Source organism: Mus caroli, chromosome 13 (genome assembly GCF_900094665.2).
Source record: "Mus caroli chromosome 13, CAROLI_EIJ_v1.1, whole genome shotgun sequence".
NCBI classification, from domain to species: Eukaryota; Metazoa; Chordata; class Mammalia; order Rodentia; family Muridae; genus Mus; species Mus caroli.
In genome coordinates this window covers 72,500,459-72,518,968 of record NC_034582.1, presented here as the reverse complement: position 1 = coordinate 72,518,968, position 18,510 = coordinate 72,500,459, and the positions used below count along the sequence as shown (strand labels likewise).

The following is an 18,510-nucleotide window of genomic DNA, read 5'->3' as shown; positions in this document are numbered from 1 at the left end:
GGGGGGCGCTATGGGGGACTTTTGGGGTAGTATTGGAAATGTAATTGAGGAAAATATGTAATAAAAATATTAAAAAAAAGTCCCTATTTAGCTAAAATGTGTTTCTCTATAATTCCCATGAAAACATTTCAGTAGACCATCATAGTTTTTCATATCTATAGTATAGGATTTCTATTTGAAATATTATATCGAATATGGGGAAATAAATGTTTCTTGGCTAAAGATCTATTATTTAGGCATAGTTGTATATTCCTATAATCTCAGTGCTTAGTAGCCAATGGCAGGTGGATCGCTTTGAGTTTGAGGCTAGCCTGTTCTACAAAGTGAATTATAGGCCATTAGGGGCTATACAATGAGAAACTCACTTTAAAGATGTATTTATATTTAACACATTAATTTGTCAACTTATTTTCTGAGTTGACAAGTATTATGTTACATTTAAGAGCTCAATGGCTTCAATGTCCATTTTATTAAGAGAGATCATGTCTCGTCTCTTAGCTGTGTGAATGTGGAAAGACACTAGCCTGGTACAGTCTTTATTGACATTGCAAAAGCCTCTTACAAAAGTAATTCCCAGAGAGTAGTCTGGATTGATTATTATATAAAAAGACCACCTTTGCTCTATCCCAGTATCTTCTGAATGAGATGATCACATTAGTTTGCCAGGGAAGTAACAAATGAATAACCACAATGACCACCGCACTTGGTGGCAAAATACTGACTTTTTATTCCATTTCATTTTTTATTAGATATATTCTTCATTTACATTTCAAATGCTATCCCGAAAGTCCCCTATACCCTCCCCCGGCCCTGCTCCCCAACCCACCCACTCCTGCTTCCTGGCCCTGGCATTCCCTGTACTGGGGCATATGATCTTCACTTTCTCTTTAAAATCTTAAAGAAGGCTCAGCCAGATCAACTCAACCTTGGGCTGTAGGTTCTCCTCAGGGTAACAAGGCAAAAACAACTTATAAAATGAAATAAATTACATAAAATATATCCAGATTGGAAAGGAAGAGACAAAATTCACTGCAGTCACAAATACTACAGCCTTGAATACATACAATCCTGAGGGTGTGAGTCTTCCACTAAAGACTGGGTAACCTACCAGTACTCATACCTTTAAAAAGAAAAGACTTTACCTTCCTCAACAGTCTGCTAGCTTCAATAGAATCAATTGCAAATAGTTTCTCAGCTAGGGAACACGATATTTTTAAAACACAAGTAAATGGATAAATGGAAAGGATATCCAAGTTCATGGATAGAAACGCTTTTATCATCAAGATAGCAATAATCTCCAAAATGTTCACACATTTAATGAACCTGAATCAGAATCCCTGATCTGTTTTCTTCTTCCCAGCAACAACCACATTGATTCTAAAATCCATAAGGATATGTAAGTAGCCAAAGTAATCTTGTAAAAGTATTAGACCAACATCCTGACTTCAAAACTCACTGCAAAGCTGCCTCAAGTAAGTCACTGTGGTTCCACTAGGAGGACAGTAACATTTATCAATAGGACAGTGTCCTGGCTTACATTCATAGGTAATTGTTTTTTAATGGAATGTTAATACAATAAAAAGAAAAATGGCTTTGTTTCCCAATGAAAAGTGGCAGGAAAGCTGAATACAAATACTCAAAAAAATTTTAAACTAAATTTGACACTTATCACACATAATTTATAAAAACTAATGCAAACAGGCTAACAGTGGTAGTGCATAATTTTAATCCCTAGAAGGCAGAGACAGGAGTATCTCCATGAATGCCTGGACAGTGAGGGTTATATAGTGAGACCCTGTCTCAAATAGGAGGTAGGAAGAAGTGGGGAGAGGAAGAGAAGGAAGAAGGAGGAGGCAGTGGAGAAGGAGAGGGAAATGAGGAGGTAGAGCAAGATGGGGAAGTAGGAAGAGAGGAGGAAGGGGAGGAACATAATCCAAGCAATAAAACTAGACACTAGGGGCAGATATTTAAGACTACTCATTTTGTGATATTTCATGGACTTAAACTGAAGGGGTGGTCTTTTCTGTGATAGCCAGAAGCTTGAAACAACCTAGATGTCCCACAACAGAAGAATGGATACAGAAAATGTGGTTCATTTACACAATGGAATATTGTGTAATATTGTGACATTGTGGAATATCAGATATTAAGAGCAAGGACATCCTAACTTTTGCAGGCAAATGATTGGAACTAGAAAATATCATCCTGAGTGAGGTAACTCAGACCCAAAAGGACATGCATGGTATGTACTCACTAATAAGTGGATATTAGCCAAAAGAGAAAGAAAGATAGAAAAAAGAAAAATAAACGTATACAGAATACACAAGATACAGTCCCACAGAATTCAAAAGGCTCAACAAGCTGAAGTGCCCAAGTGAGGACACCTCAGTACCACTTGGGAGAGAGAAGAAAGCAATTATAATTGGGAAGGGAGGGACTTGGGAGGGAATGTGGATGGGGTGGCAGGGAAGTCAGGGGTAGAGGGGAACCTGATTTGATACTGGGTGAGGGAAAAGGACAGAAGCCCTAAGGGCCAGCAGAATGAATGGAAACAGGCAACCTCAGGAAACAGGAGGTTGGAGGGACTGACTACCCCCCCCTCCCCGCCAGAATGCACCAAAGACCTGGGAGGTGAGAGACTCCCAGGACTCATAGGGAGGGACCTTTGATTAGGTGCTCAGCAGTGGGGAGAGGGAACCTGTGGAGCCCACCTCTAGTGGAAAGACAGGACATTTGTGGGGTTGCCATCCCACAGTCACACCTATGACCCACAATTGTTTCTGTCTGAAAGAATTACAGGGATGGAAATGGAGAGGAGCCTGGGGAGAAGAAGGTCCAGCACCAGGCCCAAAGTGGGATCCAGCTCAAGGGGAGGTTCCAGGGCCTGACACTATTACTGAGGCTATGCAGAGCTTAAAATAGTGTGTGGGGGGTGGTTTATTGTGACTGCCCTTCAAAAGATCCAACAAGCAGCTGAAAGAGTCAGATGCAGTTATTTGAACCCAACCAATGGACAGAAGCAGCTGACCCTTCTTGTTGAGTTGGGAAAGACTGAAAGAAGCTGAGGAGAGGGCGATTCTGTAGGAGCAGCAGTCTTGGATAATCTGCCCCCCTGAGATCTCTCAAACACTGGACCACCAAACAGACAGCATACACCAGCTGATATGAGGCCCCTAACACACATACAGTAGAGGACTTCTGGGTTTGTGTTCATTCAGAGATGATGCACCTAACCCTCAAGAGACTGGAGGCCCCAGGGAGTGTAGAGATCAGGTGGGATGGGGGGTGGGGACATCCATGTGGAGATGGAGTAGGGTGGGGAGGAGGTATGGGGTTGGAAGCATTCGGAGGGTGGGTGGGGAGGTGTGGGGAATGGAATATGGAGTGTAAAAAATGAATTACAAATAAAATAAAAGTTTTAAAAATCCAAAAAAAAAAAAAACCCTGAAAAAAAAAAAAAAAAAAAAAAACCCCTCCCCCCAAAAAAAAAAAAAAAAAAAAAAAAAAAAAAAAACCCTGAAGGGACTTAATCTTAATTTAGACATTGGTGATGGTTGTAAAAATCTATAAATATGCTAAAACCCATTAATTTGTACTTCTTCAAAAGATGAATTTCCTAGCATATAAAGTATATCTCAATGAAATTCAGTAAGTAATTATATCTCAAATTAGTTGTATAAATTTTATGTCATGCATAAAATAACTAAAACAACATACAATAGTAAATTAATAAGCCAACAATGTACTGGGATGAAATGGTATTTTTGGGATCTTCCATTGGAGGTGATATAACACTATGAAAACATAATTCACTTTAATAACTTTCCTGTTTTACTGAAAGTAGTAGACTTGGGAAAATGAGTTGTAGAGAGGTGGTCCTTCTTGTCACACTGAGAGTTGGAGTTATCAGCAGGAATGGGAATGCTGATTAATGAGGATAAGTGGACTTGCTAAAATTCTGAAATCAGTCAATATGTAAATTGAGAGTAGAATGAATAAATTAGTAGGAATCTTGCTGCTAAGGCTTAAACTCCATGTAATGGCCAACTAACTGCAAATATGTCACTCATTGTTTTGAGTATTCTCAAACTTGAAGACAACATTAGACTCTTTACCTGGAAGCTGTTTCTTCAGTGTTTGGGTAATCAAAGACTTAGATACACAAGACAATTTTAAAGTAAAACTAATTAAGATGTATTTTGTCATTTTCCTACAAATGTTATTTTTACTGAATTGCCTAGATTCAAAGTAAGGTTGTAAGAGTGCTTTTCCTCTCAGTTACGTTGATGTCATTATAATTGCATTTTCTATGGTTTATTCTTCCTTATTTCACTTCTCAATTTCTGATTCCCAGCCACTCAAAATGTCACAATTCACATAAATCACATTAAATAAACTTCCTACCAATACTAATTTTACTTTGTCTTTTTGTGGACAAAATACAATGCTATTATTTTAAGGCCATGGTTAGCCATCATCATATCCCTAAAGGTAAAGGCTAAAAGTTTTTAGCTCAATTCCATTTCCTCCTTAGTATAAATATAAATCATTTTCCAAGTTACTTAAAAGAGTCTTCTAAGAGTAGACTGAGGCTGAGTGTCCTCATACAGCCATGCCCAAAACTAGCCTTATACCAGCTGCTCAAGGCAGCTTAGGCAGCCTGGAGGCCAGGGAGCCCAGCATGGAACAATGGCAGGAAAATAAGAGTTCCCTTCATTCCTTAATTCACATGCAAGTGAGGTGCCAATCAAGTGCTGACAAGCATGGAAAAACCAAAATCAAAAGTGGGTAAAGACTTGCTTTCAAAAGGAGCTGTTTTCACACATTTCTAAGTGATGTTTTTTAATGATGGCTGTGAACGAACCATTAACAACATAGAAAAAGAACTAAAAATGAGCAGATCCTAATATTCTATCTGTTCAGACAAGTCAGCGAAGCTAATGAAATGTACTAACTCAAATACTTGGTACATGTTAAAAAAAATATGAGTGCTCTCGCTTTGATTAAGGGAAGCTATCTGAATGTGATGTATTGAGCCCCTGTAAGCACAGCAGTGAACTAAACTCAGGTAGGTAAGGGACAATGACAAGGACTGCAAGCTCAATGCTCAGAGTGTTACTTGGTTTCCTAAACTGCTTAGCACCTGGAAAGGCAAGAACAAAGCCCAGTGAAATGGCCAGTGGAAGCAATGGAATCATGTCAACCAAGTGGCTGTGAGAGAGATTATGGACATGTCAAAACATGAATTGAAATGTGAAAATTAGAGAAAAATGAGCCAAAGAGCCTAAGTTTTAATAAGTAGGTTGCACAGTCTGTACAGGTCTTTCCAAATCAATTTGGAAGGCAAGTTGTAACTAAGATTATTAATTCTATCATATAAAATTAAATGCCTAAGACAGAAATATAAGCCTTTGTGCTGATGGCTTAGACAAAGTATATAGACAAATACATTATTTTCAGAAATTCATTAACAATTGGTAAGCCTGTTTCTTCTCTTACCTTTGATAACTACATGTTGAATTTCATTTGAATGTCTTATCAATACTTGTTTTTCTAGGATCACAGAGAGTTGTTTGAGTTTTCTCTGTAGTAAGAGCAGAGGTGGTGAAAAGGATAACTTTGGTATCAGGTTTCCTGTGGTTACAGCAAACTGTACACTGTTTTTATGAAACTAGACCCGGAAAAGCTGCTTTGCAAGACATACTACTACAAAATGAATAGTGGCTTTGAAAAGAAACCTTTCACTATTGCCTGTGCTTGAGGTGCAATTCAACACTTTAAGACAGAATGTAATGATAAATTATGTTCACTGCTTCCAAAACCAAAAATTAACAAAACATGGGCCTTCTATAATTTTGTTCTGCAAACTTCAAAGTAAACACTTAATTTAAAGTAGAATTTTACACAAAATTTAACCCAGTAAATGGCAAGATTACTACATAAGATCTTAATGTATGATATTCAAACAATAAAGACTATACAAAATTGCATTAATTATATTTATTTTTTAACTGTATGTGTCATACAGTGTTCTTTATACTTATGACCATGAAGAGGATAATTTCTGCATACTCAAATATGATGGCATACACTGAGGCAGAGACACAGGGACAAAGGCCCTACATTCTTTTAAGAAGTGTAAATTCTGAATAATTTAAAAATATTTTAAACTGTTGAAAGCTAAAGGATTTATTCATGACTTGTACATAATGCAGCACCAAGAGAAAACTATACCATAATTTAAGTTTTATACACTATAATATTAATCTTCACAATTTTCTCACGTAGCTAGTATTAACAACTTGAAACCATGTGAGACAACTACATATGACACATATGTTGAAATATCCTGAGACAACATTTGTTAACGTTTTCAACACTAATGCTTGGCTTTAGAAAAAAAAACAGCTTATAAGCATCATAGAGCTTGCTTTTCTGTCCCAATGCTTTCTTTGAAGAAGCATTTTGAAATAAAAACATAGTGGAGTTACATGTTATCACGTTCAGTACCATGAAGCCTACATCAGTGCGAGTACTCTTTGCTTGTAGGTTGCTTTTTCCGAGGGGGTCACTCTCTCTTCAGCTTGCATTGTAATGCTCCTGCCTTACAACTGCAATCATTTGTTGCACAAGTACCAAATACAAGAATTTGAAATGATAATCATTAATATTTTAAGATGTAAGCAAGGTATTTCATATTAAATAGACTTCTCAGCTCTGCTCCAGGCTGACAGATCTCCAGAGGTTACATTATCTCCTCCTCCCATGCATGGCCTCCTACAGGGACAGCAGACTACAGAAGCTGACCCTTACTGGGACCATCTTGTCTCTCAGACAAAGCTCCTTTTTAACTTCTTACTTACTAGTTACTTCCTGTGCTGGAGAAAAACTTTAGCTCAGCTTGTGATAATTTCACAGGCCCCGAGGACCCTGACCCTAATGGCCTCAAGGTCAGAAGTCAAGTCTTGTTCTGAAACATCTGTGTGCTTTATATTAAAGTGGAACAAAAGTGGAGAAATATCCACCAGTGTGTGACAAGAAGGACAGGCAAAACAGGACTGACACATTGGTCATCTGTCAATTTGGCATCTTAAGTTCATTTTAAAAATAGCCTTAAATACACCCTAATCCCAAATTTCATTTACAAAGCTAAAATTAGTATCTTTATATATTTTAGGTTACTCTGTAAGTTTAAAAAGTTAATTTTAAAGTAATTTTGATGACTTACAAATAAAAGCTATAATAGCTACAAATGTATAATTATTTACTTGTATCTGTAGATATTGAAACAAATTATTTTAAAATATTGGATTTTTCTTTGTGTTATTAAAAATAACACACTAATATAAAATGCTCCCTCCCTTAAGGTGTCTGTTATATATAACATAATATATATCAAAATAAACAAAAATCTGTGAAGCTAAAAATGCCTGTAAACAATCTCTAAATACTGAAGTCAAATTAAGAAAGAAATGACAATACATTTTTTTGATCTTAGCATGGTATAAGTAAAAGACATAGGATAACTGCAGTATCATTCTCAGATGTCAAGGGCTAGCACCACTTTCATCGATATCATGTAAGACTGAATTATAACACATCTAAAATGGTTACAGGAATATACTGACATAATTTCACACCAAGCCTAAATTCTAAAATGAGACAACAAATATTGTGGTTGATTTAATGCTCATGTCAATTTCCTTGGCTTTAACATTCTCAGATACACTATCAACAAGCTAATCTGTTGTAGCAAAGGAATGGTCCTGTGACATGGGTGATAGACAAAATGACAACGCTTCATTAGTCAACTTATAGCATTAATCATTAAAAACAACAACAGTGACAAAAACTGGGCTATCTGTAATACTTTATACAATTCAGATTAAACCTGAGACAGATGGTAACTGTTCCTATCATGACACCTAATTTTAACTCTTAAAAATCAGAATACCAAAAAATACAAAATTTTTGTGACCAAGCAAAATTGGTAGTTCAATGTAATTTAATGGAACCTTTCTAACAGTTTTAATGCTAGTCATATAAACTGATAAGTATTACATAGTAAACAATACACATTAAAGTCAACTGAAAATTATTAAATGATACCAAATGTTAAAAGAGACAGGAAGTTTTGATTGTTCACATATAACAATATATTAATAATAAATAAAACAAACAAAACAGAAATGTACATCTAAAATGTATAGAAGCTGATGTGATAATATTAAAATGTAAAGTAACATGGAAAGAAGAATCAGGCAAAGCCCACTTCTGATTAACAATATAAAGTTCTGCTACACTCACAGAGATCTATAAACTGTTTTCAAAAATCATACAAACATACACTGGACATGATTTATTACATTTTAAACTAAACTGAAAAAATTGTCCAATATATTGGTCACATTCTCTCACTACCTCCTCCCAGTTCCTGCTCAGTTACTATACATTTAACTTCATATTCTTTTTCTCTCTCTCTCAAAAAAGAAAACAAAACAGAAATAAAAATAAAAACAAAGAAACAACAACAACAAAAAATCTATTGAGACATATAATACCAAGACAAAATGAAACAAAAAAGCCCACCTACACCAATGCACCCAAAAGGAGTCCATTTTTGTGTTCAACAACTACAATTGGTCATAGGCCTGCCTGGGGTATGATTCCTATACCCAGTGTCACTCTATTAGAGAAAACAAATGTTCCCTGTCCCTGCAGGCATCATGTGTAAATAGCTTCTTGGGAAGGGTTGGGACTTATGTCTGCATCTCTTTCTCAGTGCTGGGACTTGGTCTGGTTTGAACCTGTGCAGGTGCTGGCACAGTCTCTGTGTGATATGTCTATCAGTCCCAGGGTTTTTGGACGATGTGGTTTTCTTGGAGTCATTTATCTATCTGCCAACTCTGGCTCTTAGAAGGTTTGAAATATATTTAAATAATAATATCGGGGGGGGGGATAGAGGGCATGCTGGGTGTAGTTGCCCATATCTTTAATGTAAGGGATGCAGGGATGGTTCAATATATGGAAATCTATCAATGTAATTTACTACATAAACAAACTCAAAGGGAAAAAAAAAAACATGATCATTTCATTAGATGCTGAAAAAGCATTTGACAATATTCAACATCCTTTCATGTTAAAAGTCTTGGAAAGACACGAATTCAAGGCCCATACCTAAACATAGTAAAAGCAATATACAGCAATCCAGTAGCCAACATCAAACTAAATGGAGAGGAACTTGAAGTAATCCCACTAAAATCAGGGACTAGACAAGGCTTCTCATTTTTTCCATATCTAAAGGGCCATCTTGCCAAAAGCAATCTACAGATTCAATGCAATCCTCATCAAAATTCCAATTCAATTCTTTACAGAGTTAGAAAGGGCAATTCTCAAATTCATTTGGAATAACAAAAAATGCAGAATAGTGAAAACTATTCTCAACAATAAAAGAACTTAAGGGGAAGCACCATCCCTGAACTCAAGCTGCACTACAGAGCAATTGTCATATAAAAAACTACATGGTACTGGTACAAATGCAGGCAGGTAGATCAATGGAAAAGAATTGAAGACCCAGAAATGAACCAACACACCTATGGTCACTTGATCTTTGACAAAGGAACTAAAACCATCCAGTGGGAAAAAGACAGCATTTTCAACACATAGTGCTGGTTCAACTGGAGGTCAAAATGTAAAAGAATGCAAATTGATCTGTTCTTATCTCCTTGTATAAAGTTCAAGTCCAAGTGGATATAGGACCTTCACATAAAACCAGATACACTGAATCTAAAAGAGATAGTGTGGAAAATTCTCAAACATGTGGGCACAGGGGAAAATTTCCTGAACAGAACACCAAGGATCTAAGATCAAGAATTGACAAATGGGACCTCATAAAATTGCAAAGCTTCTGTAAGTCAAAGGACACTGTCAATAGTACAAAACAGAAACCAACAGATAAGGAAAAGATATTTACCAACTCTACATCCAACAGAGGGATAATATCCAATATATGCCAAGAACTCAAGAAGTTAAACTCCAGAGAACCAAATAAACCTATTAAAAGCGGGGAACTAGGCTCAACAAAGACTTCTCAACTGAGGAATACAGAATGGCTGAGAAGCACCTAAAAACTGTTCAACATCCTTAGTCATCAGGGAAATGCAAATCAAAACAACCCTGAGATTCTACCTCACACCAGTCAGAATGGCTAAGATCAAAAACTCAGGTGAGAGCAGATGCTGATGAAGATGTGGAGAAGAGGAACATTCCTGCATTGTTGGGATTGCAAGCTGGTACAACCACTTTGCAAATCAGTCTGGCTGTTCTATCTGTGGACCCAGCAATACCACTCCTGGGCATATATCCAAAAGATGCTCCAACACATTACAAGGACACATGCTCCAGTATGTTCATAGCAGCCATATTTAGAATAGCAGAAGCTGGAAAGAACCCAGATGTTCCTCAACAGAGGAATGGATACAGGAAATGTGGTACATTTACACAATGGAATACTACTCAGCCACTAAAAGCAATGATTTCATGAAATTCCCAGACAATTGGAAGTAGAAAATATCATCCTGAGTGAGGTAGCCCAATCACAAAAAAACACATATGGTATGGACTCACTGATAAGTGGATATTAGCCCCAAAACTCAGAATACACAAGATACAATTCACAGACCATATGAAGCTCAAGAAGAAGGAAGACCAAAGTGTGTGTGCTTTGGTCCTTCTTCAAAAGGGGAACAAAATACTCACAGGAGCAAATATGAAGACAAAGTACAGAGAAAGTACTGAAGGAAAGGCCATAAAGAGTCTGCCCCACATGGGGATCCATCCAACATACAGTTACCAAACACAGACACTATTGTGGATGCCAAGAAGTGCTTGCTGACAGGAGCCTGATATAGCTGTCTCCTAAGAGGTCCTGTCAAACCCTCACAAATACAGAGTTGGATGCTAGCAGCCAAGAATAGCCTCATAGAAGCAGTGGGGAAGGGGGTGGGATAGAGGGGATCTGGGAGGTGGGGAAACCAGGTAAGAGGGTAATACTTGAGAAAAATAAAATTTTAAAACTAAATTTAAAAAAAGGAGATACCTTTAAATACTATGAAGGGGAAAAAAGGAGTAGAAGGCATGCTGGGTGTAGTGGCACACACCTTTAATCCCAGCACTTGCAAGGCAGAGGCAGCCAGATCTCTGTGAGTTCAATGCTAATCTGGTCTACACAGCAAGTTCTAGGCCATCTAGGGCTGCCCAATGAAACTCTGTCTCAAAACAAAAACAAAACAGCCTCTGACCCCCAAATCAAATCAAATCAAATTAAATCAAATCAAATCAAATCAAATCAAGTCAAAACAAAACAAAATAAAACAAAACAAGAACAAAACCTGTAACGAGGCTCAGGCTGATATTTAAAATTAGAATTACAAGCTGAAGGAGCTGACAGAGGACACTGGTTCCTGCAGAGGACACTGGTTCAGTTCCCAATACTGTGGGACCATGAAAGTCAGCCTGTTTTCTGGTTGAGCTAGGTTTAAACCCCAGAGACCCAGGAGATAACTCTTCAAGGAACGGAAGGAAGTTTGCCATGCTCCCAGACACCAGGCTCTTGACACAAGGTCCCAGAGCTCCATAATTCTGTGGCTATTAGTCACATTGGGCAGTGCCCCAAGCTCCCAGTATTCTGTCTGGACTCCACCCCCACAGTTACCTGGTAACAGCCATGTAGGTCTGGCCCACTATAAAAGGAGCTGCTTGCCCTCTTCTCCCTCTCTTACTCTTACTCTCTCCCCTTCTACTCCCTTACTCTTGTCTCTCATTCTCTTGCTCCCCCTCTCTGCATTCCCTTCCCCCCTCACTCCACATTTCCATGGTCAGCCTTTACCTCCCTACTCTCTCCCTCTCTCTGCCTTTCTACAATAAATGCCTTTAAACCAGGGACTGTCTTCTCGTCAGGATCTGTCATACTGGAGTAATGGAGCAGGTCTTCCTCTAAAGAGCAGCAGGTTTAATCTCCCTCGGTAGGCCTTCTTGTATTCTCAGCCATGGTCACCACCAAGCCAAGCCACCGGCCAAGAAATACAAGGAGTCTCCTACCCGCAGGAACCAGTGAAGAGCTCTCTTCCCACCCTTCCCCCTTGTTCCCAGGGTAGAGCCAGCCAGTAGGCCTACACTCTGTTGTCAGCTCTTCTGAAACATCAAGCTGCGTCTATGCTGTCCAAGAGTGAGAACCTGTCGTCCCTGGCCTCGGCCTGGGGACCCCAGAGCCAGCTCTTCCCCAGCACCCATCCTCATCTGTGGTGACCAAGATTTGGAGCCTGACTCTGGCAGTTTCACAGGAACCTCAGACTGAGCCTCCCCACCACCGGCGCAGAGTCCTGTAGCTTCTCATGGTGTGCAGTTAGACTTCCCATATCCCTCCTCAGGCAGTGGCTCTGAGCTGGACCCGGGATCCCATTTTTAGCCCACACAGTACCACATCAAGTGGCTCAAGTGGCTAATGTGGCTAGTAACTCCAGATCCAGGAGAATACTTAGCCCTTTGTGGCCAAATACATATCATGTGGCACACACATGATATACATAAATACAGGGATGTCCATACACACATTAAAAAAATAAAGTACGTGGACTGGAGAGATGACTCAGTGGTTATGAGCACTTAATGCTCTTCCAGAGGTCCTGAGTTCAATTCCCAGCAACCACATGGTGGCTCACAACCATCTGTAATGGGATCTGATGTCCTCTTCTGTTGTGTCTGAAGAGAGCAACAGTATACTCATACATAAAATAAGTAAAATAAATAAAGTCTTTTTAAAAATTAATATGTACTTACCAGTTCAACAAAAGCGAGTCCTCCATAACTATGAGCCACAAAGAACACATTCTCAGCAGCAGCCTGGGCTATGAAATGGTCCCACACATAGACCGCATGCTCTTCAGGAGAACCATTTTCCTATAAAAAACAAATACATACTGCAGACTATACAGTGACTGTCACAGTAATCAGTTAAATTATATGCTTACAAACACAGCATAAGAATAAGCTGGTTAGATGGTTAGAGAATATTCACAGAAATAACAAAACAAAAGAACTCTATTGAATATTTAAATTAGAGAATAAATTAGTATTAAAACTATTAGTAAATTACTGCTAAGCTTAACTGTAAATGTAATCTTTGGAAACAGCTTATTGAATATGTACAATTTTAAGGGAAACAATCCAGGTATTCCTCAGATATTAAGATCTACTTTAATATATTCAAATTACACAATAAAACATTATGGTGGATTTTGATAAAGCAATATAATACTAATACTAAAATATTTAAGTTACATTCTTCTATGTATCTGAAAGTATTTAAATTATATATCTATATATTATTATTTGGTATATAATATTTTAAGTAGTAAACTGAAAATTTGGAGAAAAGTAATAATGGGTATTTTCTATTGAAATCATTTAAAGGAATATATGCTTTCCAATAGTATGTACTATAGACATTTTATTTCTAGAACTGAGAGAAATCTAAATACATAAATATAGGGACTTGAACTCTAAGACTTTAAACCCTATTAATCATATTCTAAACCTTCTAGAATAATTTAACTTTCCTGTTTATTTTATTAGCTGATACATATAATGGTCACAGACAAATTTAGATAATATAAAAATAATGATTAAATAATAAATTGTTAAGAACCAATCAACCATAAAAATGTGTTCGTGTACCTATTTCTTAGAAGATAGTTTCCCAAATACATCATGGATATTATACAAGAGAACGTATTCACAATTTTTATCTTTAGAAAGCATATATTTGGAGACACAATCACACGGAAAACTCCCGGTTTTTATATTGTCCAAACCTTCTCTGTGCAGTAGGTCTGGGATTTGTTGTAGCATACTTTGGGACTAGGTTACACAGCTCTACATTTTGATTGGCTGTGGTATTCTGTAATAGTCTCTATGAAAGTCCCACCAATGTGACTAAACAAGAGCTGAACACAAGACAACAACAATAAAGATGCTGAAGTGGATGGGGAAAACAAAGTCTCAAGCCTACACAAGGAACTACAGTAGCACAAGAGAGCTGAGAGAGGAGAAATAGTCTTCCCTGGGGAATAGCAGACCAAGGGCTTATCCAATAGCAAATGTCAGGCTTGAAAACATCCATAAATATGTCATTGTGGAGACTGAGTAAGGGGTGTGTGTGTACATGTACATATGCACATACATAGTATTCATACAGATATTCTAACATTTATGTATATAACAATAATTATTGAAAGAACAGGCAAGAATTTGAAAGAGCAAAAAGGGGTATATGGGAGTGTTTGGATGGATGAAAAAGAAGGGAGAATATGATATAATTATATTATAACTGCAAAATGTGAAATGATTTTAAAAAACATCATATCAAACAGTCTACACTAACAGCTCAGGCTGGCATAGAACCCACTCTAGCCTGCATTACTTTCAAAGTAATGACCATCTTCTTGCCTTTATCTCCAAGTGCTAGGATTACAGGCATGAGTTACCAAGCCTAGTTCCACTTTAAAAATTTTACAATTAAGCTGTTGTTCCCTAATGTCTGTTACCATTCCTAATTTCTTTCCACAGCCACAAAAGTGCTGGCCACTAATCATTTCCTGTTGGATACCACAGACACATCAACTAAACTACCCCACGCCTTCCAGAACTTCCTGTCTAATTCTGTTTCCCACATCCAGCTGAAACCTGAATATCATTTTTATTATCTCTTTCCCTTAAGTTTCTCATAGAACTAATCACTTAAATCCTGCTGATCCTGTCTCTGTGTCAAATCTATCCACCCTTCTTTAGTTTCCTTTCTTCTGGATTAGCTCAAAAGATATCAACAGCACCTGATAACAAAGCAACAAAATCAGAGACATCATCCAGTGATTATTGCTGGTTCTTTCATAGCCGAATCATAACCTGAGGTATTGTACCATCTTGGCAAAGTCTAGGCAGAAATCACTAGATGCTTATGAGGAGCAAATGAGAAGGACGGTTTCAAACAGGCTTAAGAGCAAGGCTGATAGCATGATCATCAACAGGAATCCAAGACAACGCACAATCAGAAGAGCTAGAGTAGTGGAACAGTGTGAGACTACTGATGTGTCAATGAGGAAGTAAACCCTGGCTCCGAGGACAAGGATAACTGACAGAAAAATCTGAGCATGAAGCAAAGAACAGCAAAGGTGATACATGCCTTCCTATTGAAAGTATTAGTAATATATAATTAAATAGCTTTAATAATCAAAGTATTACTTCTTTCTGTTTTGTTTACTAAGTTGGTTGTTTGACACTTACACACACACACACACACACACACACACACACACACACACATACACACCCACACCCCCCCCTCCACACACACAGCATTTTGTCTACTCTCACACCCTATTTCTTCTCTCTCACCTCTGGAACCCTCCACTTCTTACAGGTTCTTTTCCCACTTACATGTCTTCTTGTTTTATTTTATGATCCATTAATTTTAACACAGATAATCTGGGTGGTGCTGAGTGTGAAACTATCCATTGGAACCTGATGGGCTTACTTTTACTATACAAGTGAAGATAATAATTGCTCCTGCCTTAGTATGCAACAGTAGCCAATAGCTCAGCAGGGAGGGATGGAGTCCCAGGAGCCTCACCCTAATTCACTACTATCCTTGCCACGTCCAGCTTAATGCAGGTCTACTGCCCACAATTGCAGCTCTGTGAGATCCAGTTGCAATGGGAATGTCATGTCCCTACTCACTGGCTCTTACATTCCTTTGGGTCCTTTTCCACAATGTTCTCTGAGCCTTAGAGAACTCTAAATCATCATTTACTCTAAGAATCTTGAGCAATTAAAAAGTTTTATTTAATATTTAAAGGATTAATTTTAAATGGCAAGAAAGGACATTAAATCTTTGCCCTATATAACTACTTTAGAAGGTTAAAAAAAAGGAAAAACAAAACAAAACACAGGTTTTTGTTTGTTTACTTATTTACAACTCCATCATTTAATGACTTAGAAAATTCTATGAAATTTTAAGCTTCTACAAATGTTGTGTATAAAAATTAATACAAAGGGCATATTCTAAATATATAATTCTGAAATATTATATTAGTGACATAACAGTGACTCATTTTACAAAACAGGTGATGCTGTGTCATAACCTATAACCCATATTATGCCAATAACCCTAATACATTTACAAAGTATTTCGAGAGCATGTTACTGATAGTACATTTTAAAATTGAACTGATTTCAAAAGACTTCCTAATACAGAAATAGAAACAAACAAAATCTATTTTGTAAGTGTTTAATAAAGTTACATTTTTGTACTGAGAAACTTACAGGTGCTTTAGAATATATAAAGAAGGAAATCCATGAAAAGCCCTAAGAACATCAGCTGGAATTTGCAGGTAGCAAAAACCACAGGGTATAGACAGCAGGGAAGTGTACATGCAGTTCTGAGAACACAGCCTGCCTTCCCTGCTATACTCTGGCCATCGTCAATTGCTAAATGCAAAAAACAAAAAACAAAACAAAATAAAACAAAACAAAAACCTGATTCAGCAAGCAAAGTCTTCTCAATCAGGCCAGGTCCTCCACCACCTGAGAACTGTGACCTCTGCTTTCTGATGGACTTCATGAGCTAATATCACATAGAATAAGCGAAACAATATTTGCATATTTGTGTAATTATTTTCTAAGGTTAATTAGCTCCTGTAATGCATTCTGCCCTTTGAGACTGCTTACAGTGACAGGTTCACATATTTTCTGAACCACTGCCAAATTTGACAGATTTCTCTTCAGCAAACCTGTTGCTTCAAAGTTATAAAATGAGCCTAGCAGTGGTGGCTCACACCTTTAATCCCAGCACGTGGGAGGCAGAGACAGGCAGATTTCTGAGTTCAAGGAAAGCCTGGTCTACAGAGTGAGTTCCAGGACAGCCAGAGCTACATAGAAAAACCCTGTCTCAAGAAACAAACAAACAAACAAACAAACAAACAAACAAACAAACAAAAAGTTATAAAATGAGTGCTCCTATAATTTAAATTTTATATGTAAAAGTCATTTAGAAAAAGCAAGATAAAATGCAATAAATATGAAGATATTTAAAAATTCCCATTTTAAAAGTCAAAGCATACAGGCATTACACTCTGGAAGGACATCTATTAACAATGACCCAAAGAGCAAAAGGCCTTAAATACAAAGGTGTGATAAATTTTTAATGTAAATACTATATCATATGGGGCAGGTTCACTTGAAAAAAATATCTTAAATGTAAAAAATAGGTTTACTTACTGAAAATTCAACAGGTCTACATTTAAAGAGAGCACTGGCTTCTCTCCAGTGACTCTCTAGGGTGGGTCCACTCAGGAGAGCACAGGCCACATAAAAGCAGAGCAGCTGGGACAGAGTCCTTTAGGCTTACATCTGTAGACAGGAGGCAAAGTTGACCCTCAGTCCTCTGTGCACCTTTACAGCCAGAGGAGAGCTTGCCACCAGGGAGTGCTCAGACCCTAGACACAGTGGAGATCTCCATTATCTCCTGTGTCTCTCGAAGGTGGGTCCACACTACATTAGTAGACACAGTGGAGATCTCCATTATCTCCTGTGTCTCTCTAAGGTGGGTCCACACTACATTAGTAGCAACTTGACAGTACACCTAAAAAAGCTCTAGAACAAAAGGAAGCAAATTCACCCAAGAGGAGTAGACAGTCGGAAATAATCAAACTCAGGGCTGAAATAAACCAAGAAAGAATCAACCAAACCAGGAGCTGTTTCTTTGAAAAAAATCAACAAGATAGATTAACCCCTAGACAGACTAACTAGAGGACACAGGGACAGTATCCTAATAAACAAAATCAGAAATAAAAAGGGAGACATAACAACAGAATCTGAGGAAATCCAAAAAACCATCTGATCCTACTACAAAAGGCTATACTCAACAAAACTGGAAAACCTGGATGAAATAGACAATTTTCTACACAGATACCAGGTATCAAAGTTAAATAAGGATCAGATTGATGATTTAAACAGTCCCATATCTCCTAAAGAAATAGAAATAATCATTAATAGTCTCAAAACCAAAAGAAGCCTAGCACCAGATGGGTTTAGTGCAGAGCTCTATCAGACCTTCAAAGAGGACCTAATTCCAATATTCCTCAAACTATTCCACAGAATAGAAACAGAAGGTACTCTACCCAATTCATTCTATGAAGCCATAATTACTCTGATACCTAAACCACACAAAGGCCAAACAAAGATAGAGAACTTCAGACCAATTTCCCTTATGAATATCAATGCAAAAATACTCAATAACATATTCAAAAACAGGATCCAAGAACACATCAAAATGATTATCAAAAATGATCAAGTAGGCTTCATCCCAGGAATTCAAGGATGGTACACTATATGGAATTCCATCAACGTAATCCACTATATAAACAAACTCAAAGACAAAAACCACAAGATCATCTC

General features: G+C 37.6%; 1 protein-coding gene across 7 annotated transcripts in view; it reads right to left on the bottom strand.

The window, feature by feature from the left end:
• Positions 1-18,510, bottom strand: part of Fam172a (family with sequence similarity 172 member A) — a 432,511-nt gene that overhangs the window by 179,189 nt on the left and 234,812 nt on the right. For 6 of the 7 annotated variants that reach the window (XM_029468399.1, XM_021180172.2, XM_029468404.1 and 3 more), the window contains one exon: positions 12,838-12,957. In XM_029468399.1, the coding sequence (XP_029324259.1) occupies positions 12,838-12,957 (120 nt within the window). Of the gene's footprint in view, positions 1-5,080; positions 5,585-12,837; positions 12,958-18,510 lie in introns of those variants that run through there. The other variant, XM_029468402.1, reaches the window with a different exon arrangement.